Genomic DNA, 24,693 nt, shown 5'->3' with positions numbered 1-24,693 from the left:
TTGGTGGGAGTAGCTACGAGCAGAACAATCTTGGTGGGTGAAACGTCTAGGACCACCTCTTCTTAATCAATCATGCCTCTGAACACACACACAGAACTGTTTATGTTCTCCCAGGTCTTCTGTAGCAGTTGATTAGTGAACGAAATCTTGGCCAGATGTACTGATATTGCTAGATACTATGACAAACAAACAAACAATAAGTTATTGATGAAGTAGCAATCAAAATCACATGCACTAAAATTCTAAATCAAAACTATTTCTGATTTTCAATGAAATATTTCAGAAGGTTCATAATTGACTGAAAGTAGCTATTGCAATTAGGCTAATTAAACGTGGGGATAATTTAAAAAAAATAACTGAACACTGTTTATTTATTTTAATATTCGTTCAGGGAATAACTCAGTATCCTCTTCAGCGGTAATTTTTTTTTGTTCCTGTTGGCGCTTTTCTCGTCGGAAATAACTTTGCTCTCTTCTCTCTCTCTTTCCCCCCTCCCTCCCTCCCTCTTTCTCTCTCTCTCTCCATTTTGAGCATTGACTGAAACAACAGAAACTATCGTATCAGAGAACGACACATGAGCCATTTCTGAACAAGTCAATGGTAAGAATTACTAAGATTTTCAATAAGTACATTTTTAACGTTTTATTTACTTTATTTGGGCGCGGGTCTGTTTCGTAGCCTTTGACTTAATGTGAGCAAACGTATATATTTCTAACTTGCCTTTCTTCCTAAAAGATAATATGACAATGTTTTGATCACTGACTAACATCTCTCCTAGAGAAAACAATAACCTCAAATAATGTTTTGATATATATATAAATTATGTAAGAATTTATTTGGTGAATAGTAATATCCAGTATATAACCTAGAAAGTCTCGAACATGATTATTTTGAATACAATTCAATTACAAAATACATCCCTTAATGTTTCCAAAAACTTTTTTTGTAACTGTTTATCTGCCAATTTGTAACAGTTTTTCTGAAATTAACAGAATTATGAAGTATCATAAATAACTCTTTGTTTTTCTGTAGTTTTGTTACAAACATGGATCAAATTGACTGAAATGGTTTAGGAGTTTTTACAGTTTTTCCTGTCATGAAATTGAGGTTGACTTAAACGTTTTCACAAATATTTAGTTGTAAATGTTTTATAGCCCACGAATCAATGTGTCAAGCATGACGCTTTACCTTCATAATGTTGTTGTTGTTATTGTTGTTCAACTTCTGTCTGAATTTACTGTGAAGTTCTTGCACTTATTTCCCTAAATATGTGCATTGCAAAATATATACACTATCGGTCAAAAGTTTTAGAACACCTACTCATTCAAGGGTTTTTCTTTATTTTTTACTACTTTCTACATCTTAGAATAATAATACTGAAGACATTTAAATAGCGACTCTTTGCCTTGATGACAGCTTTGCACACTCTTGGCATTCTCTCAACCAGCTCATGAGGTAGTCACCTGGAATGCATTTCATTAACAGGTGTGCCTTGTTAAAAGTTAATTTATGGAATTTCTTTCCTTCTTAATGCATTTGAACCAATAAGTTGTGTTGTGATAAGGTAGGGGGGTATTTGGTAAAAGACCAAGTCCATATTAAGGCAAGAACAGCTCAAATAATCAAAGAGAAACGACAGTCCATCTTTACTTTTAGACATGAAGGTCAGTCAAAACGGAACATTTCAAGAACTTTGTAAGTTCCTTCAAGCGCAGTCGCAAAAACCATCAAGCACTATGATGAAACTGGCTCTCATGAGGACCGCCACAGGAAAGGAAGACCCAGAGTTACCTCTGCTGCAGAGGATACGTTCATTAGAGTTACCAGCCTCAGAAATTGCAGCCCAAATAAATGCTTCACAGAGTTTAAGTAACAGACACATCTCAACATCAACTGTTCAGAGGAGACTGTGTGAATTAGATCTTCATGTTCGAATTGCTGCAAAGAAACCCCTACTAAAGGACACCAATAAGAAGAAGAGACTTGCTTGGGCCAAGAAACACGAGCAATGGACATAAGACCGGTGGAAATTTGTCCTTTGCTCTGGAGTCCAAATTGGAGATTTTTGGTTTCAGCCGCCGTGTCTTTGTGTATTTCCCACCATAAAACATAGAGGAGGAGGTGTTATGGTGTGGGAGTGCTTTGCTGGTGACACTGTCTGTGATTTATTTCGAATTCAAGCCAATCTTAACCAGCATGGCTACCACAACATTTTTCAGTGATACGCCATCCCATCTGGTTTGGGCTTAGTAGGACTATCATTTGTTTTTCAACAGGACAATGACTCAGCACACCTCCAGGCTGTGTAAGGGCGATTTTACCAAGAAGGAGAGTGATGAAGTGTTGCATAAGATGACCTGGCCTCCACAATCCCCTGACCTCAACCAAATTGAGATGGTTTGGGATGAGTCGGACCGCAGAGTGAAGGAAAAGCAGCCAACAAGTGCTCAGCATATGTGGGAACTCCCTTGAATGAAAACCCTTGAATGAGTAAGTGTTCTAAAACTTTTGACCGGTACTGTATAGTTTTATGTTTTAGTTCCACAAATGCTGTATCAAGAAAGACAAACTTTTGAATAATTGTGTTTATACACCCACGCCTGTTTCAGGCTTATTGAAGAACAGGAATGTATACCCTTTTAGCCATAACTACTTTGTAACATTACAAGTTTGGTTCAAGACTTTAAAGCTGATGTGTTATTACTTTTTAGACAAGTATTCTCACATCCAGTTTGATTTGACTTATTATGTTACATTCAATTTGGGGGGGAAATGCCATGTACTAAATCGGGCTACATTCTCACTTCACCCTGTAATTCTCTAAATGGGTAGAAAGGTAAGTCAACTTTGAAATGTAAATTGCACTAGAAATGTGCACACTACCATGTATTCATATTACATTCATGTCGCCAACTTTTACTTTAGGAAGTGTGTGGTACCACACAACCTCAGAAGTAAGAGTGACTGACAACCAGAAGGAAAACCCAAACAAGAAACAACACTTAACAAACAGCACCCTGACCCACTGATATCCTATACAAGCCTCTGAAAAGGTAGCACACTTTAGGACTCTAACTAGTCTTTCTGTCCATTGAGATAAGTACATCTAGATTAGGATGGGGGTCCTCAATATAACAGATTATGTAATATATATGCAGAGACAGACAGAAAGGGGCTCATACACTTGGTCTTAAGGGAAACCCAAGGATTCATCCCAAATGGCACCCTATTCCCTATACAGTACACTACTTTTGGCCAGGACCCATATGGCTCTGGTCAAAAGTAGTGCACGACGTGGGAATATTTGGGACATAGCCCAAGACTGTGATGCCAACTGAGAGAGATGAACATCCTCAATTCCTTGTGCAGACTGAACCAATTCACAGACATAGACCGGATGTCTACAGTCAAGCACTGTCTAAACTACCTTTGGAATCCTTAGTCGTGTGTATCTATCGTAGTTGAGTGCATATATGAAAATCCAGGGTTACAATGCCAGTAAGACGGTATGAAGGAAGTTTTCTTTTTTATCTTGTAATATTTTGGCTGTGTAGGCAATGCCATAATGCAAACACTCCATCTCCAAAGTCAGTCAGTCAACCTACTGGTATCACAAACAGCCATCACTGTGATGGTACATATGGCACATTCTCATTGGATGTTTCATGTATCTTCTCCAAAGGTGGAAACCATTAAATACAAGATGATGTGTTCTGTGACCATATTGGATAGATGCAGAACCAATATGTTCTCCCCTCAGGTGTTCCGCTTAAATCGCACACAATACTGTACATTCTAAAATGTAACACCATGTCTGCAGTATGCTACTAACCTTCCGGCTCTTGATTGTATCTTGCATGTCAACATGGTGTACTTCTTGGCTATTTACAATAACGCTTCATTCACTATGTTTACTACACGTCTCTTTCCTCCTTCTAGGTATCAATCTCTTGTTACGATTATGCCACTAAAACAAAAGTGTAGAACACGCTCTGAAGACAAACTGACAAACAGTTTTGGGCGGCCGTCCGGTATTGCCTTTTAGGTAGAGCAGCAGCAATGTAGCCTCGTGTCGTTTTTGGAATGCAGTCTCATCTTCATTGAGAAAATTGCATTTGAGGTCTCTTGAGCTATGTTTTTTTAAACTAATTTGATCAGTTGTAAACCATTTTTAAATTTGAACCTTTATTTAACTAGGCAAGTCAGTTAAGAATACATTCTTATTTAACTGCTCTGCTCAGAACGACAGATTTTTACCTTGTCAGCTCAGGGATATGATCCAGCTACCTTTTGGTTACTGGCCCAATGCTCTAAACACTAGGCTACCTGCCACCCCAAAAGTACTGTTTATATTTTCAATACTCAGGCAAAACAGCAATATGGTCGCTGCCGCTGCTTTTAGTAGCACTACATTAAAGATATTATTACAACTATTACTTTACTGGAATTTCTCAAAACTAAACTCTTCTATCATTCTTCTAAACCTTATCTTTGTTAACTTCATCAGATCTTCTTTCCCTTTATTTTCATTAACTACTACTATCACCTTGTCTTTTGATGCCTCTGAAAATTGTACTTTGAACAGTTTTATGCAGAGTTATGCAGTGGTGATAAAAAGTATTATGTTGTCATACTTGAGTAAAAGTAAAGATACCTTAATAGAAAATGACTCAAGTAAAAGAGAAAGTCACCCAGTAAAATAGTACTTGAGTAAAATTATAAACGATCTGGTTTTAAATGTACTTAAGTGTAGTGGTGGAAAAAGTACTCAATAGTCATTTTTGCGTAAAAAAGTAAAAGTAAATGCTGTACGTCAAATTTCTTATAATAAGCATACCAGATGGCACACTTTTCTTGTTTTTTATTTATTTACGGACAGCCAGGGGCACACTCCAACACTCAGACATCATTTACAAATGCCAGTATTTGTGTCTAGTGAGTCCGCCAGATCAGCGGCAGTAAGGATGACATGTTATATCGATAGGTGCATGAATTGGACCATATTGCTGTTTTGTCTGAGCCTTCGAAATGTAACGAATGCTCAGACATGTGTTACATTCGTTTGGGTGCCAGGGAATATGTATGGGAGTAGAAAGTACATATTTTCTTTAGGAATGTAGTGGAGTAAAAGTTGTAAAAAAATATATAAAAACTAAAGTAAAGTACAGATACCCCAAAAAACTACTTAAGTAGTACTTTAAAGTATTTTTACTTAAGTACTTTACGCCACTGAGGTTATGTTACATGAGGCCAAAGGTTTATTCTGTAGCTTATGAAGCTACATTTTTGTTGAATATATCAAGAAAAAGAGAGAACATCTTGGTAAAAAGAATATCACCAACATCATTTAATCAATGAATAGAAACATAATTAAATAGAAACCTTATAACTCGTGTACCATTGCCGCCATTATACCAGTGTAAGAGTGGGAACTCGGTAAGACCTTGTACGATTGCTGAACTGCATACAGCCTTCCTTGTTGCTGACCCAATGAGTATATTTCATGCAGCTTAGGTTTTAGTTCCCTACTTAGATGTCTGTATCACTCAGATGTAAAATGGAGAATACAGAGAAATCAGCAGTGTCCATAGAAATGGGTTGAGAGTATATCACTTTTCAAGACAGGTGGAGTAACAAGGATAAAGTTAGTTCAGGTTAGAAACTAGCTGCCATGTTAGATCTATATAGTTGAACTTTCATCACCTTTGCTCCATCAATGTTGCTCAAGGTGTTTTTTTCCATCCACAAAGTTATCCCTACAAATATGTTGTGTGTTAGGCACTGTAACTTGGAAATGGGAGTCTCACCCTTTTTTAATTAAACAATATTAGGTTTGTGTTGCTAATTCACAGGGACTTCCATGATATTCTGAGGGTATTCCACCATGATGTTTTGAGGATCGTCCACTTAATCATTCCATGGTATTTTGAGGGTATAGCACCCAACCTAATTAATGGCTCTATTTAAAAAAAGCAGTCTGGTGTTCCATCATGCAAAAGGTGGTGAGACCCTATTCTTCTACTTCTGCATTCCCGCCCAATGTAACCCATGCTTATCCTAACCTCTTGACCTCCTTCTTTGCACCTCCCCCCAAAACATACACACACACAACCACCACTACCAGTGAAGAAGGGGAGGTGAGCTGATTTGGTGAAAGTCAGAGTAGAAAGTAGGTGTTTTTTTGTCTTTTGTTTTGCACAGCACGTCCATAACTCTCCCATATGTGTAACTTTTAACCCATAATGTAAACAGCAACCCACACACCACCCTTCAAACTCCATATATACAGTACCAGTCAAAAGTATGGACACACCTACTCATTCAAGGGTTTTTCTTTATTTGTACTATTTTCTACATTGTAGAATAATAGTGAAGACATTAAAACTATGAAATAACAGACATGGAATCATGTAGTAACAAAAAAAGTTATTCAAAGCAGCCACCCTTTGCCTTGATGACAGCTTTGCACACTCTTAGCATTCTCTCAACCAGCGTCATGAAGAATGCTTTTTTCAACAGTCTTGAAGGAGTTCCCACATATGCTGAGCACTTGTTGGCTGCTTTTCCTTCACTCTGTGGTCCAAGCCATCCCAATTGGGTTGAGGTCGGGTGATTGTGGAGGCCAGGTCATTTGATGCAGCACCATCCCGCTCCCTCTTAGTCAAATAGCCCTTACATAGCCTGGAGGTGTGTTTTGGGTCATTGTCCTGTTGAAAAATAAATGATAGTCCCACTAAGTGCAAACCAGGTGGGATGGCGGATTGCTGCAGAATGCTTTGGTAGCCATTCTGGTTAAGTATGCCTTGAATTCTAAATAAATCACAGACAGTTTCACCAGCAAAGCACCCCCACACTATCACACCTCCTCCTCCATGCTTCACTGTGGGAACCACAAATGCTGAGATCATCCATTCACCTACTCTGCGTCTCACAAAGATACGCCAGTTGGAACCAAAAATCGCAAATTTGGACTCATCAGACCAAAGGACAGATTTCCTCCGGTCTAATGTCCATTGCTCGTGTTTCTTGGCCAAGCAAGTCTCTTCTTCTTATTGGTGTTGTTTAGTAGTGGTTTCTTCGCAGCAATTTGACCATGAAGGCCTGATTCACTCTCCTCTGAACAGTTGATGTTGAGATGTGTCTGCTACTTGAACTCTGTGAAGCATTTATTTTGAGAAGTAATCCTGAGTCCTCCTTTCCTGCGGCGGTCCTCATTTGATCATAGCGCTTGATGGTTTTTGCGACTGCACTTGAAGAAACTTTCAAAGTTCTTGAAATTTTCCGGATTGATTGACCTTCATGTCTTAAAGTCATGATGGACTGTCATTTCTCTTTGCTTATTTGAGCTGTTCTTGACATAATATGGACTTGGTATTTTACCAAGTAGGGCTATCTTCTGTATACCACCCCTACCATGTCACAACACAACTGATTGGCTCAAATGCATTAAGGAAATAAATTCCACAAATTCACTTTTAACAAGGCACACCTGTTAATTGAAATGCATTCCAGGTGACTACATCATGAAGCTTGTTGAGAGAATTCCAAGAGTGTGCAAAGCTGTCATCAAGGCAAAGGGTGGCTATTTGAAGAATCTCAAATATAAAATATATTTTGATTTGTTTAATTCTTTTTTGGTTACTACATGATTCCACATGTGTTATTTCATAGTTTTATGTCTTCACTATTATTCTACAATGTAGAAAATAGTAGTACAAATAAAGAAAAACCCTTGAATGAGTAGGTGTGTCCAAACTTTTTAACTTTTGACTAGTACTGTATATATATAAAATATATTACATTGACACATAGATGTAGTGAAATGTGTTGTTTTTACAGGATCAGACATAGTAGTACAGCGTCCCTGGAACAAATTAGGGTTAAGGGCCTTGCTCAAGGGCACATCTACAGATTTTTTCACCTTGTCGGCTCAGATATTCAAACCAGCTACTTTTTCGGTTACTGGCCCAACCCTCTAACTGCTAGGCTACTTGCTGTTGTCACACAGACATTCATGTTGCTGGTAGACCAGTGAGCTAGCGATGAAGAAGAATGAGGCTTTGGAACACACAACAATGGACGCCCGTATGATGTGTCATCAGACATCAACTGACATAACTGTTTTTGTATGTGGAAAAACCTTTCATTGGGATGCCAGAGTTAGTAATTGACATTGCATAGCACTGATTGAACAGCATTCTCTGTTGTTACCTCTATAACAAAGTTATCGTCAGTGTCCCCCTCACTCATATAGCAGCAGAGATGGTTGAAAAGCACAAATAGGGGATTCTGTACATCAAAAGCACCGGTACTCCTGTATCCTAGATGCCGCCTCCTGCCGTTGTGCACTTGAGCAAGGCACTTACCCCCTTAACTACTATGGCCGACACTCTGCTTTAACTTTGCCACCCTCTGTGTGTGTAGGCTATTGGTGTCTTTCGAAAGGGGTTGGGATAAAGTAGAACACACATTTCTTGTTGAACATTCGTGGACAATGGACAATAAAATGATCTTGATTTTCAATATGTTGGCTACATAATCCAGAGGATCTTGACTGGCTTGGCATTCGGAAAAAAGCAATGTTTGGTAAAAATTAGGTATGTGAATGATGGTCATGCTAAGGCAAACAAGCTATGAAGGGAAATAAGTGGCTACAGTTTACAATATTTTTATTATTTCATTAAATGTTTTCCAAAGTCCCGAGGTACTTGCTCCCCTGAAGATTAGTGTGTAAAATCAATTTTACACATTTTATTTTGATTTTTTTGGTAATTAACTCTTAAAAGCTAAAGTCTAAAATCAAAACATTGAAACATAACGGCATTGCACATCTCACTATTAATATCCTCACTATAATGAGGTTTTGATATAAGGTCCCTCTTTTCATTTTTGCGTCACATCATTTCCATGATTTAGAAAATGCAAATGTAGGTACCATTGACTTGCATTGGATTGCCGGGGGACAAGTTGCCCTATTGGAGAGGGGGCCAGTTAGCCTCAACACACTTACCGTAAATTTTACTGGTTTGGTAAAAGCTGATTACAATTTGTATCTCTAAACAAGTGGATTATGTATCTACCCCAAGGGAATAGTTTTCCCACATTACCCTACATATGACCTCAACTACCTACCCCTGCACATTGACTCGGTACTGGTATTCCTTGTATATAGCCTCGTTATTGTTATTTTATTGTTAGCTTTTTTTCTTATTTGCACATTTTTTATTTTTTTCTTACTTTTTAACTCTGCGTTGTTGGGAAAGCGCTCGTAAGTAAGCATTTCATTGTACAGTCTACACCTGTTGTATTTGGCACATGTGACAAATACAATTTGATTTGATGATGAAGATATCAGAACCTCATTTGTTTCATTAAGTTATCAAACCTTTTAGCTAGGTTCAATGTATGCTATTATCAGTGTGTGCTTTACATACCAGTGATCCCATACAGATGCAGGATCTTAATTTGAGCCAGTTTGGTACAGCAGAAGAATTATACTGCACCAACAGGAAATGTGAATTATTATGTGGATTATAATTAATGGACATTTTTATAGAGGTTAATACATTTTTCTTACGGGAAAATCAAGTCTGAAATATCAGTGGAAATTACAAACTTCAGAAGCCTTTTTAAACCTCCTGCAATAGAGTGATCAAATTAAGATCCTGCCTCTGTACATAACAGTTCCCTATCAAACACAGTTGTGTGTGGGTCTCCATAATAACTGTATTGATCGTTTTAGTGAGTGCAACATATTGATACAAAACACACTGTAAGACATAAGCAAAAAAACATGACTTTGTAACCTTTCCATTTAGACCATTACAAGTATTGAGAGTTATTCATTTTGTTGTCCTCAGGGTATTTTTCTGCAATTTATGTTAAGTATCTAGTAATTTGACCTAGAAACCTCCCGGGTTACAACTTCAATTCCCTAGTGACTAATGCTTCCCCACTGTACCAGACTGAATAGCCTTATTACAGTGGGCAACGGTCTAAGACTCTGCATCTCAGTGCATTATAGCGCATTATAGTACCTGGTTCGTATCCAGGCTGCATCACATCCGGCCGTGATTGGGAGTCCCATAGAGTGGCGCACAATTGGCCCAGCGTCGTCCGGGTTTGGCCGGGGGAGGCCGTCATTGTAAACAAGAATTTGTTGTTAACTGACTTGCCTAGTTAAATAAAATGTTTGTATGATAGTATAGGAACCAATTAAGCTTTGACTAGACAGTTTGTTCTAGAATGTAATAATTTTTGCACGCAACAAATTACATCAATGATACAACACAAAACATGCACTTGTTATTTGTGGGTTGACTCAATATTGAGTGGCATCTACCATTAGTTTTTTTGAGTGACTGGTGCCATTGGTCATAGCTTTCAACATACAGTGTATATACTATTACACTGTTGCTAAAACATTATATAGGGTGGGCCAAAGGCTAAGGCAGTTCCTCCTTACAATAGTCTTTGTGAATCTTTTTAACCTGGTGTGAAGTCCAAGTCCTCATTATCAACTCAATTATCCCAAAGTGTTCATTATTCTATTGTTTTGTGTATTATTGTAAGTGTTTGCCTATGTTTTTTTCTCTAATGTTAGGGTATGTTTTATATGCACGTTCACAATGTATGTTCCTTTTGCCTTTTACAGTTTTTTATCTTATAACAGACTTTTATTATGTGTGTGTGCATATGGGTGTTTGTAAAACGTTTTTTAAAAGATAAAAAGTGAACAGATATCATGTGGTTTCATGGAATTTCAAGTTCTTGGTATAATAACTATGCAGTACCCATTCTATAGGCTTACTCGTGGCTAATTCGAAACAGAATCTGGTCAGTTTCCTTTCAGTACAATTCGGCCATTGTTCTATCTGCAGTTACTGTGTGACGCTGAAGAGGTATAGGCTATAGATGATGTTATTACTATCTAATAGGTTCTACAGTAGCTTTATGTAAGTGAAACTTAGGTTTTGTCATAATGTGTAATTAATAAAAAAATAAACATTTAATTAGCATCAAAATAATTTTGCTGTTGGTTCTCAAGCCCACGACTTGCATGTTTCGTATAGCATTAATTATTGTGATATTATTGTCAGTTCCATAACACATGTGTTATAACGTGAGTCGTTGCCATGTGTTACAGATAATAAAATTGTTGGAAGATTTTGAGTTTTTAACCCTCCAATGTCTGTAGGCGAGCAATTTTACAACTAAGCGATACAGTATGCCTATATGCCACGTTGAATACAGTATATGCTGCAGTCTCAGTAGTCAACCTAATGGCTCAATGCAGCTTCGTTATCGTATGATTTATTCAAAGTAAGTGTTCTGTCTGTAGAGATAATTGCATGATTATATTAAACACACTTAACTCACTATAACGTAAGTTCGTGATGAAGTACACGACTTTCGATGGAGCACACTACGCACACAGACTGCAACAGAAGCTCTACCATTTCCCCTTCCAATGAAATGCTGCTCTTTGCGCTTTTGGGGCCTGCAACACTGGATCCTCCATTTTGCGAGTTGTCAGTTTCCCCAAAGCCTTATGATGAAAACGGAAGAAACCAAGATCTTCTTTGGCTTTGATGGCCTATTTTGCCGAGTTGTGTTTAACCTTGGGCTTGGGCGTATTTGCATACCATGACTATTGTCATTCACTCCTTGAATATTGATACAAATCGATGAGAAACGTGTAAGGCTGGCTAAATGGCCAAAGAATAACCTCAAACCAAGGACTCATTGCTCCAGCGAGGCCTTCTAGTTCCAGGCGAATGCAACAATGTTACGAGTGCTACAATGAACCCAAACAATGACACAATGTAACAAATTTCCTCCCACGCGGCAGGTTGTTACAATGTATATTGCTTGACTGCGGTTGGCCTCCTTGCCTATGTCACAACCTTTTGTTAGAGCCTTTTCGAAAATGACTTGAAGCTCAATGATTTTACATTTATGTAACATCCTCCTGGCGACCAAATTCTTTACCACAATGCATATTCATTGGAGAGGCGGGATGACTTCTAGAGCTGGGCTGAAGAGAGAACGTCATGACCAAATGGTATATGAGCTAAGAGCTGATATTAAACCAAGGAGACCACAACTCGCACACGTCCGCCACCATAGTCATACATTGTGTTCCTATCCAAAACCTGCGAATTATTTATATATTTGTAAAAGACAAAACACACATCCGCATCTTGAAGGAAGTCTCCCTCCCGGTGACTGATATTCCGCACACAAACCCAGCACACTCGCGCATGTGTGGGCTACGTATGCATAAAGCCTATACGCACACAGAACGAAGGCTCGCTGCGTACACTCATCTGGGAAGCTACGCGGCCAGGAGGCTGGCCCTTTCTCTAGCTACTCGAATACCACGTGGTTTCCTCACTGCAAACAAAAAAATAGTGAATTCGAGTCGGTTTAGAGGCGGTGCCATCGCCAGGCAGAAGGATCTGTGACAGTGCAGAGTACAACTCGAGGTTGAGGGGCAGAGAGAGGAAAACATTTCTCCCGATCCCGCCATACTTCTACCACTATTCCACCATAACCACCATCAAATTAATTCAAATTGATCAATTTCTACATTGTGCGATACATTCGCTTGCGTTGCTGCAGTCAAGGTTTCTCCACTTCAGTATTGGACTTAATCAGACTACATCACCATTACTTTCAACTTTTTCCTCTTTCTTTAGTTTTACTTTGAAAATAAATGTCTTCCGTTTTCTTTTACTGCTTGTGGACATTTGCAAGTGTTTTCAACCTGTGATCATCCTGGGTAGATCTATCTTGTTGCGTTTTCAAATAAAAAAAAGTTTTGTTGCTCTGATTTTTTCATTTCAATTGGAGGACCTCTATTTTTCAACATGAACAAGCTATACATTGGAAATCTCAATGAAAACGTGACTGCGGAGGACTTGGTTAAAACCTTTGATGACAACAAGATTCCATACTCTGGGCAGTTTCTTATGAAAACTGGCTACGCGTTTGTTGATTGTCCGGACGACCAATGGGCTATGAAAGCCATTGAAGCATTTTCTGGTAAGTAATTGAACGTAAATGAGCACTTCAATCGCGTCTTACCTTTATGTAATTTAATTCAATAGGGAAACTAGCAAGGCTCAAATATATAAGGGCTTGCCCACTCCCCTCACGGGTCCTAATGTCAATGTCCAGTAGAAGACATGGTAGAATTAAGAGACACTTCGAAGAAAATGTATTCCATGGGCCTATAATAATCGACGAAAGGTTTATGAAGTGCTTATCCGAACAACAAGATACTCAACTTTTCCATGGAGAGGGGGCCCATCACATAGGCCTACCTATTTGAACGTGAACATCAAGATATCCAGATTTCTCGAATCGTATTCTATTTTAGGTCAATTTACATACACTAAAACAAATGTTTAGTCCTGGATATGATAGCCAGATACCTATATTTCGGCCTTATGGCCACACGCTTTTATTGTACTTACCGAAGCCTTGCTCTCTGGTTGGTGCCTTGTATGACTAGGTTCTGTGTACTCGGTAGAGCTATAGAATTAAATCTTCCACCTCCCCCTTTTGGCGAATAGGCCACTATAGCTATTGTAGGTGTAGTTTAAAAGCATACATCGACACTATTCTTTCATAGATTAATGGCTTTGATTGCCTTGACCATTACATTGCCAAATGACTCTCCCATTCTTCTCACAAGTCACGAACGGGCTTGATTTCCTTAAATGTATGTTGATGATTTCCAACATATGTAGCATGTGATGTGTGTTCTATATAGCACGAAGGACGCCATGCTGCTCGTGTGTTAAGCCTGAAATTGATCACTAAGAACTCTAGGGCACGCAGACGTGTATCTTCAGCTTTTAATACATGTTTGACAATGTCCTTTTCAAATGGACTATTAAGTTATACGTGTTCTGTTTTACTGTATTTGAATGAGTTGTAAAAGATCAACAATGTGTGTACGTGATATAGGAGTTGATGAGTTAATACACAATGCAATTTTTGAATGGCTTTCCAGTTGACCCAGGAGGGTAACTTTTTGCCCATCATCTTTGAATGACAGGCCTATTGCGTTATTTGACCCTAACTACTAATCTTGAACATTTATTCGTGCACATTAGACAACATGAGACACAATTAAGGAACACACAACTCAGTCACATGGTAAATATTATTTCCATATGGCAAATAAATACAATGCCATTTCTACACTCTGAATGGAGGACATGGCCTCATTTTCTTTCAACATAAACATTTATTTTACAGGTAAAGTGGAGCTCCATGGGAAACATATTGAGGTCGAACACTCTGTCCCTAAGAAGCAAAGGTATTTAGCACCCTCCCCCAATAACACTTCAATTGTTGCATCTGGTAATGTATGGATTTTGCTGCAGAAGGGACATGTTGCTATTTAAGTTAATGCACGCATTAGATGTCGAGTTATATGCCTGGTGTGTGGATGTAGTAGTAAGACTAGCAAATCCAATATTTGAATTAAGTTTTTGTATTTAGGCTACTCTTTAATTATATTGCTGTGAACGGTGTGGCCTACTCATGTGTGGAGTATGTGGTGTCACGAGTCTTGTCTACGTATGCACTAAAGGCTGCTCATAAAACGAAAATGATGAATGCTATTAACTATTGGGACACTTATTTGTCACAGAGAATATAATATTGGTTGCAACGTCATCACATAAATACCTCATGTTCATTTTACCTCTCGAAGGCCTTGTCATAGGCCTAGGCCTTCCTGTGTGCAGAATTATTTATTTATAAAAAAAAAAATGTGTAGGCCATAGCTACTTTTCACATTTTAAGTGTCATGTTCTGAAGTTTAGTGGCATTAGTTACGTGATTACATTGTGTATGTTGGCACTACATTTTCATGCACAGCCTAGAGACAATCGATTTGCTATGTCAATATGTGGGATTGAAATGTGTTTAATTCACGTCACGGCAACTACTGAAACTTCAGTAATTTGTTGCACAGCGATTATTCATTATGAAGAGCGAAGCCTTTTAATTACGTTTTTGCTTTTATTGCACACGAACGTTGTTTTGGTGTTGTCTGGGCGATGTTTTATTATGTCGAATCACCAATAAATTTGGTCTCTAGGTTAGAAATGTGAAAAATACTGTTTCTGGTCATTAATCATGAAGTAGGCCTGTAGAAAATACATGGTTATATGTACATGCATAGGCTATATCTATTCTTGCTCTGGTCTAGTTCGTATTTTGTCATTAAAAAGACATGTGTATGTGTGTATGGCAGTAAACACACATTGTGCTGAAATGTAATGCAATACTCACATCAATTCAGTGGATCGTTCGGTCAAAAATAATTTCAGTAGCCTATGTTTTGTTATAGCGTCTATTTAGACGCTATAACAAAATGGGGACATTGAGCCCTCCCTCCATTACAGTTGACCCAGTTACAAATATTACGTAAGTTTAGCTTAGTTTAAAAAAATATTCATTACCATTAACCTTTTAACACACTTAGGTTATTTTAAATTATTAGTCTAGGAAAGAGCGGGTTTGAGATTAGGCTGTAACAGTTGTGAGGTTTGGCTAACAGTTTTTAATTCAGGTGTAGGCGTACCTTTTTTTGTGCCATTTGTATTAAAAAAAAACGACATTTAATCAAAGGCAATTTATTTTGATTTAGTAAATATATTCAAACGTATGTTAGGCCCTATCTGTAAACGTGGTATGTATGTAGGCTGATGTAAACGTATAGACTACATACAAGTATGTAATAGACGGTAGCCCTGACAAGGAAAAGTGATGGCTGTATTGCAATAATAATATAAATATGTTTTATAACCTACCATTCGAGTGTCATTCATTGGTGGATTTTATGCCTATAAGTGAACAACAATTATAACACTAATTGATGCATATAGGAATCGTATAACCTTTGTCTGAATAACAAATGCACGGATATGCATAGGCCTATGGCCAATTTGAACGAGGCTATATGTCCTAAGTTACCAACCTTGAATGGCATAGATAAATATAGTTGTGTTGAGGTTTTCGCCCATGAAATAGCCTACATTTCAGTGTTACTGGAGAGGCCTACCTTTGGTGATACACAACACGTGGTCACCCCCACTGAGAGAAGTCATCCAACGTCACTTGAGTGGGAAAAATGGCGAGCCTCATCATGAATGGCAAAGGGTGTCCTTTTTCTTTCGTTCATTCGCTGCTGCAAAGCACTCACTCCTCTCTATGAATGTAGCAAAACGGTTTAAGTTTTGTATTCTGATGATCTTAGGCATCTATAGGCTTTATCATGAAGTTAAACATAGGCTAAAAATAAATGTTTCGACTAGGCCTAATATCTTGCTGACACTCAAAATGGCCGCAACAACTCAACTAGCGGTGGCCAAATTCTGTTAAAACAAGCATTAGGAATTTAAATTCACGCAAATACATGTTTATAGTTCCCTCATTGTCACCCGAACATATAAATTGTAGGCCTATCAATTATTTGGGAATTATGTAAACGCTACTACGGTAGCCTATGTCGAGTTGTGTTGTTTTAGATTTCCAATGAATATGCTACCTAAAGCCTCATTTGATTTTGATGAGAATCCCGGGCATAGGAGCTTTAATGAAAAACATCATTTGAAGAAAGTGGTCATTTTATGAGGTATTAGAAAATGGTTCAAACTCTGCTCATTTGGCTCAGTCCTGTTCTAGAGCAACCATGTGACTCGAGTGCAACACCAACTCATTGTTCCATCTTATTTCGCCTACTGTAAAAACACTACGTTTGACAAATAGGCTATTTGAAGTCATTTCAGCATATTATCTTGATCTCGTTTGTTTTCTGCATACTAGTGCTTAAATGAGACTACTCTCCAATATTCAAGCTATATTGTGTATTTATAATTGTTTCTTTGTATTGGCTTACGTTGCCACCCTTGTTGATTAACACAAATATATATCTTCACAAGTCGTGTTCTTTCTGCAGCGTCCTAAGTATTGAGGTGGGCTAAAGCCCGTGAGTGACGTAGGACCTAGAGTACGATGTAGAGTTGTGGTTGTGTGTCAGAGAGAGAGAGAGAGAGAGAGAGAGAGAGAGAGAGAGAGAGAGAGAGAGAGAGTAAAACGTGAGAGGTGGAGGGGTGGTAGAGGAAGGATCTTCAGACAACTCTGTGCCTCCTGACATAAGTACATACACTATAAATTAGAAATGTATTGACGTTGAAATGTCCTACAAAATCAAATCAAATGTTATTTGTCACATGCTTCGTAAACAACAGGAGTAGATTAACAGTGAAATGCTTACTTACTATTATAATTAAGCTGTTGTGACAACTCCTAGTTTATATCTGATGTTTTAAGAAAAAATGGGAGACATTGTTTGAGATGAGGAAGTTAAAGGTGCAATATGTAGAAATCGCTCCGCCATTTCCTGGTGGCTAAAATTCTAATAGTTCATCTGATTTCAGTTTATGCGACAAAACAAGCAAGTGTAGAGAATCATTGTACCATCTAAACCGCTATTAAATATATTTTCAATAACAAACAATATTGTATTTTAAGCTGTTTGAAGCTGGTGTACAAAACCGAAAGTAAAAGACCCAAAAATTCAACTTAAGAACGGGAAGCATAGAAATAGCGCACATAGAACAGATCTACCGCTTCTTAGACTTGCTTTCAATGAGAATGAAAGATCTGTTACTCACATTTCTATGTGAATTTGGTCGGGTCAACCAAAAAGTTACATATTGCAGCTTTAAATGTTATCTATTTTTGGCATAGTTTGTCACAACTCTTAAAAGCAACTGTGGAACATTATATATATTTTTTTGCGTTAATCTTCCGATTTAAAGGAGTAGTTCACTATTTTACAACTTGGTGTTAGATGCTTCCACACCCTGAAAGTAGTCTATGGGCAAGGAGAAACTGTAATCCATGGTTCAGTTCTCTTTATTAAACAGCCACTACAAACTTCAGCTAACTTTAGCCACCACAAGCTAACAATCAATGGAAGGGATGGGGGGATGTGAGCATTTTTTAAATGGCCAAATCACCTTTAAGGAACATCAAACCAAATATGGAAATGATTTGAACTGATTTCAGGTGATTTGCAAATACTTTTTAAAAACATGTTCACATGGTCCTCTGTAGCTCAGTTGGTAGGGCATGGTGCTTGCAACGGCAGGATAGTGGTGTCGATTCCCGGGACCACCCATATGTAAAATGTATACAAGCATTAGTGTTAGTCACTTTGGATGAAAGAGTTGCTTGTGTTAGCTGAAGTTTGTAGTGGCTATTTAATAATGATAACTGAACCCTGGATTGCAGTTTCTCTTGGCCCATAGACTACTTTCAGGGTGAGGAAACATCTAATATCAACTTGTAAAATAGGGAACTACTCTTTTAATATATGTGTTTTGGTGTGGGTGTGTACAGCTTTTGTGTGCACCACACCTCTTCCACTCAATCTTACACACAAACCCATGGCCCTACTTCACTGCTTTAAGCTGAATGAGGAATGCTAAATTAGCTCGAGCATGGCCGTTTGCAATGACGTGGTGGGCCTATTTTGATGTTCCTACACTTCTGAGAGATGTTGAAACAAAGGGAAGTTCCAGACCCCCTCTTAAATGCCAGGTGCTGGTAAAAAAAAAAGTTACAATAGCCTACTACTTCCCCCACATCACCCCCCCCCCCCTCTAGTATCACCTATTGTGCATCCTATTGTGACATCATGACCAGTGTTTGCAGGCCTCCAGGCCACTTGTCTATGCCCAGTGGGATGCAGCTATTGGCAATTGAACACTTTGGGCACATCTGTATATGGGGAGCAGGGTAGTTGCTGGAGTGCTTAGTGAAAAAGAAAGCATGCCCCCTAAACTCCTGATTGCGTTCATTACTGTAAATATATATATTTTTGAACTATTCTGTAATTATCCTCCCATTTGCCTCCTATCCATCCAGTATGGCTTTCTATTACTGTTGCGCTTATGTGCACTAAAGACGTTGTCCTCTGGGTTTTATAGAATTGGAACTGAATGTATTAGTTGTGTTTGTCCTCTTATTGGTTGCAAGAAACATATTTGCATATTTACAGTTTTAAAGTATTTGTTGTTATATAAAGGGTTAAATGGGGGAAAAAAGGTTACAAGTGTGATTTTATTATGAGGGAAAAGCCCAGTATATGATTATTCAAATAATGTTTCCAAAGTTTCATTGAACATTTTTGAAATTACTTTGAAATGTACATTGAAAGATGTAAAAAAACAGGTCCTATTGTTTTTTCTTTTCTTTCCCGCGTTGCAAACAAACTTCCTTGAAATATGTGGCACATATGAAAAGTCCTTGATCTGCATCAATCAAGCCCCTAGTAGTGCTGTAGTATTGCTCCCATTCCATGTCTCAAGCCAGCAACCAGCAAACTCACTGTTTCTTCCTCTTACGATTGTTCTACTACCAAAGGCAAGGCGAGGGCGGGGGCGTTGGGAGAGAGGGGGTGCGACCAATCAGCTGGCTGGAACACCTGTGTGCAGCGCCGAGAGGCCGTTGACGCTGCAGCACACAAAAAGGCAGTCCCTCGCTCCCTCCCTTTCCGTCTCTCTCGCTCTTTCTCACACACACACACATCCACTCACAGCTGGCACACACACCCCAACCTCTCACACACCCAGAGTAGAAAGACATGTTCTGCGCTCTATTACATTCCTGATATATAACTTTTTGCCAGCCAGGCAGAATGAGAGAAAGAGTGTGCGTGCGAGCATCTGAGTGAGTGAGTGAATGAGAGAAAGTGAGACAAAAAAGAGAGAAAGAAAGAGAGCTGCCGCATACATGAACGCGCGCTCCTCTACAGGGTCATATGATTAGCTGCTCGCTCTCTTTCCGGGGCTTCAGTTGCGGATTATAGTGGAGGGAGGAGAGGCAGGGACGCTGCATGGAAGGACTTCCTTATGGGCTTTCAGAAGGAAAGAAAATCTAGTGGGGGGTTGTGTGGGTTGTGGAGATGGCGAGAGAGACGTGTCCATTTCTGTGTGTATGTATTGGAAAGAGGGAAGGGAATCTGTTGGAGGGGGCTAGCTGGGGGAAAATGTGCACCGTCTCTTTAAGAAACCCCCAACCCCTTGCTAATGTGTCTTCTTCCCCCTCTCTGGTTTGGACCATCTGTCCTGTTTTTAAAGGGGTTGAGTCCTACTCCCTTCAGATCTTCTCACAGCTTTGGACTTGCCATGGACACCACTAGCCTCTAAATCCACCCCAACCCTGTCCCCCTCCCAACACACACACATCAACCAACCATGGCTGCTGTGGAAAAAAAGCAGGGGGATTGGCAACGTGTCTCATAAATTTTGGTAAAAATGTGAACCGTTGACCTGGAAGAAGCCAAGGGTGAAAAGAAAGAAAGGCAGAGCGAGAGGACAGAAAAAAATTGGATATCTTTGGGTTTTGTGTTGAATGGGAGAGCCTATATGGCGGTGGAGCAAGGAAAGGAGCGATCCACTCGGCTGGGGTCAGTGTGCAGCCAAATGGATTTTTCTCCATGTGTGAGAGTCAGGCTTTTCCGAGCTACAATTGAAATGCAAGGGAAACCAACCCTTCCCACACACACACACACACACACACACACACACACACACACACACACACACGCACGCAAACACAGCAGGGAGGCCCCGGGGGTAGAGTTGAGTTGTCCCTGTGTGGACAGACGGAGGCTCGCCTCACCGTCCCACTCCACTCCATCCCACCCATCCAAGGGCACGTCACCCAGAAGAAGTCTCCCGGAGAGTGTATTTCTCCAGGGGTGGCTCTGCACCAAACAGCTGGATAGAAAGGGCAGTTGACGGGGCAGATAAGCACAAAATGCACAGGTTAACTATGATAACAAATTGGGTGGGCATTTATGATGCATTTTTTAAATGTGCTTTTCAAGGTTTAGTAGACGGGTTGACACTTATAGCTCAGACACAGTGGTAGGCTTGTCAAACATTTGCCTTCAGACAGTAATTAGCACCTCTGAACAGTGTTGCCAGTCAATCACTTTTGTGTTCATCCAGCAAAGACCTTGAAGTCGTCAGCCACTCAGCCGTGTTAAAATACTCCAAACCAGAAGGTGGCAGTAGCGTTGTTTGGCAATACATGTCCGTGTGTGTTGCTTCTTTTATTGTCTAGATTCCAATGTTAGCTAGCTATATAGCTAGCTGCGCTAATGTTGCTATTTTATAGAAAGCCATAGCTAGATAACTACCTAACAAGATGATAAGATCATAATCCCCTACTGCCAGTGCCAGCCCATAGCCAAATATTTAGCTAGTTAACGTTAACATATTCTCTAGCTAGCTAAGCAGACGGACCTATCACGGCAGCTAACACAGGCAGCTGTTTCATGTAAACAAATCCATTGTGATTTAATTATAGTGTCAATACTAGCTTGGAGGAAGTGTTTTGTGTTGTGTGCATTGCACTAGTGCACTTCGCTAGTTACCATCCCATAAGCTACATTGCATATGAAGTGTGACTGGCTCATGACATTTAACCGTGGATGTAAAATGCCTTGTTTTTTCCGTTTTTGTTGTCACTCCTGTTGGCTTCCTTACGTGGGGGTTTATGCTCTCTGATTGGCTTAAAGTCAAGTTGTTGGGCACTGACGAGCATTACCATTCTACAAGTAGAAACGGCAGGTTCATTGCTACCGGGTCGGCACTAAGCAGGTACCAGTTTTGTCCTAGCAAGAAAAGGAACGGCCTCCCACAGTGATACATTTCAGTCTGATTCATGCTTTAGGTTGTGCCCATACACTTTAAAGTACTTTGTTAAGTTAAATCCGGTCCTTTACTCTCCTTTATGATATTATACAGACTGTTCAATTTGGTTTGAATAAAAACATCAACGTAGAGTTAAATAAATGATGTCTGGCCTGAATCTGAAGAGCTGACACGACTAAGGGGCGTTTGTTGATTTGTTTTTATTTATCACATTTATTTACTCTGTATAACACAGTCAGCCGGATGTTTACTTACTTACCTCACTGTTCCTGGAATACAGTCTTCAGCCTCGCTCAGTCTAGCAGAACGTCTTCACCCCCCCCCCCAAAAAAAAGTACTTCCCTGTGTTAGGGGCCTCCCGCCCCTTCACCCCTGACCTCTCTTTGTGTGCCTTGTGAACCGGCCTCTCTGGAGGCTCGGTTGGGTGAGGAACACAGTAAACACTCCCAAAGTTTCCCCTCGGTGCAAAGTGGAGGAGGGGAGGGGTGTGTGTGCATGAAGGGGTAGGGAGACGGCAGGCACTGCCCCTTAGACCTAATTACTTAAAAATATATTTTGCAATGGGAGAAATTTAAGATCAAGGAGGTATAGTCATTCTGTGTAATTAAAGTCCCTCTCTTGCTATCCATGTGGATCTTTTCAAACCTGAAGTTGACTCCTTTAAAATGTAACAGTGCTCTATCGTTCTTTTTGTTGTTGCTTTTTTTTAGTTTTTGCAAACTTCACAGGAAATATGTGTACCACGGGCACATGTCAAAGGCACATTTTTCTGAAATATTCTTTCTATCATATAAACTGTTGAGGTTGGGAAATGTTCTCTCTTGAAGTTGTCGCATATAGCTTCTGCTCCAATATGATGCAGCTTTTTGTAAATAAGTTAACCTGACACAGTAACAGCTAGCTCCGACTGACATCCTCGTATTTAGTAACTTTGTAATAAAATGTATTACACTACCAGTATGTTTGCTGTGGTCTTTGGAAAGACCCTTCTGTGGTTGTCTTACCTAGTTGAATGCAGTGACTGTAAGTCTCTCTGGATAAGAGTGTCTGCTAAATGACTGAACTGTAAAAATGTATTCAAGGACAAAGGTTATTTTAACACTGAATACCATCTCCCCTCTAAATGTGGAGAAAGTTAAAAGATGAATAGCATTATGGGTGTGCGTCTTGTGCAATCTTCTTCATTTTGTGAGTTTGACTCATCAAATTGAATCCGTCTGGAGGTCAAACATCCTTATTGGATTTTTCCTTGGCTTTGTTGGCATTTCAAACTAACTGCAGACAAGCTTGTCTTGTTGCCTTGTTATGATGGCTTGTTATGAAATTGTCTATCAGTGCTATGTCTATCACGCCTGTTCCTTTGTATCCTTCCGCGTTGATATGGAAAAGCAAGGCCAGAGGGAACAGGACAGAGCCTCTGTATTCGGCATCTGCAAACCCAAAGGAAGCTAAAATAAGCCTCCGGGCTGCAGCTCTAGATGGCATACATTACGCTGCATCTCTCAGCACCTTTGGCCACTGTCAATCCACAGGGGGTCAATAGGCAAGACCAGAGTGTCACTGTAAATGACTGGTGACAACTGCTATCCTCTCTATGTCGATACATTGAAAATTGAAGGACGTTAGAACAAACGAGTGATACACAATCATAATCTAAATCCATTGCCAAATGTCTTGTTTCATTTCACTGTGTGAAAATTCCAACTGGATACATTTTTATAAAGGTGTGACTGGTTTATCTTTATTTCTGTTCATTAAATCAAAGGATATTCAAGTAATGTTTTCATTGAGAGAAACTAAGATCTTGTTAAAATCTTATTACCATGTTATTACTACTTAATGTGCTATAATATATAGTGCTGCAGAGAGTTTTAATGTAGTTACATTTGGGCATCATCAAAAGATTGCTGAATATTTTTCACATGTAATTCACATTAAGTGTAGACAGAAACACTTCTTTTGCTTGAAAGTTTAAATGAAATCATAGGATTTATTTTCTCCAAACTTTGCTCTTAAATTATTAAACAGTTGAAATTAAGCATGAATTACTTCACAGTTTGAATGGATAAATGTTGTATGCCAAGATGTTGATTATTCCTTTCAAAGTGACTGAGCTATTCTTTTATTTTTGTTCCACTTTTTCATGGTATCCAATTGGTAGTTACAGTCTTGTCTCATCACTGCAACTCCCATACGGACTCAGGAGAGGCGAAGGTCAAGAGCCATGCGTCCCCCGAAACACAACCCAACCAAGCCGCACTGCTTCTTGACACAATGCCCACATAACCCGGAAGCCAGCTGCACCAATGCGTCGGAGGAAACACCATACACCTGGTGATCGTGTCAGCATGCATTGCACCCAGCCCACCACAGGAGTCACTAGTGTGTAATGGGACAAGAACATCCCTGCCGGCCAAACCCTCCTCTAACCCGGACGACGCTGGGCCAATTGTGCGCCGCCTCATGGGTCTCCCGGTCGAACCCAGAATCTCTAGTGGCACAGCTAGCACTGCGATACAGTGCCTTAGACCACTGCGCCACTCGGGAGGCCCTTCCTGAGCTATTCTGATGTTGACTATTTGTGTAGTTTTTTGCTTGAGTATACATTCATTAGTTCACAAATACGTTTGAATGTGCTTCCACATTTTGAATGGATAAATATTAAATGCCAAGATGTTGATTATTCATTTCATACCCAACGATGTTGACAACTTGTGTAGTGTCAACAATCTTTCTCTCCTTAGATTTGGTTCACAGCAGGACAAGAGTCCCTTTTCACTAGCTCTGTTGCATTTAATCACCTCTTCTCATAAAGGACCCAAATGTTGTTTGTCATGAATGTGCTTCATCATCCACCTGGTTGATCAGCCAGGGCAGCCATTTTGTTCCAGAGTGCTCCCTGTACACTTGGACACCAATGAGCAGAGAGCCTAGT

At 39.5% G+C, this 24,693-nt stretch overlaps 1 protein-coding gene across 4 annotated transcripts in view; it reads left to right on the top strand.

Annotated features, from left to right (window-relative positions):
• Positions 1 to 578: 578 nt before the first annotated feature.
• Positions 579 to 24,693, top strand: part of LOC106607494 (insulin-like growth factor 2 mRNA-binding protein 1) — a 69,083-nt gene continuing 44,968 nt past the window's right edge. For 2 of the 4 annotated variants that reach the window (XM_014204492.2, XM_014204491.2), the window contains exons 1-2: positions 12,340 to 13,047; positions 14,272 to 14,332. In XM_014204492.2, coding sequence (XP_014059967.1) covers positions 12,873 to 13,047; positions 14,272 to 14,332 — 236 coding nt within the window. In that variant the 5' untranslated portion in view covers positions 12,340 to 12,872. Of the gene's footprint in view, positions 601 to 12,337; positions 13,048 to 14,271; positions 14,333 to 24,693 lie in introns of those variants that run through there. The other 2 variants (XM_045720628.1, XM_014204493.2) reach the window with 2 other exon arrangements.

Source organism: Salmo salar, chromosome ssa06 (genome assembly GCF_905237065.1).
Source record: "Salmo salar chromosome ssa06, Ssal_v3.1, whole genome shotgun sequence".
In the NCBI taxonomy this organism is placed as follows: domain Eukaryota; kingdom Metazoa; phylum Chordata; class Actinopteri; order Salmoniformes; family Salmonidae; genus Salmo; species Salmo salar.
The sequence above is the reverse complement of the archived record's forward strand: the minus strand, read 5'-3'. Positions and strand labels throughout refer to the sequence as shown.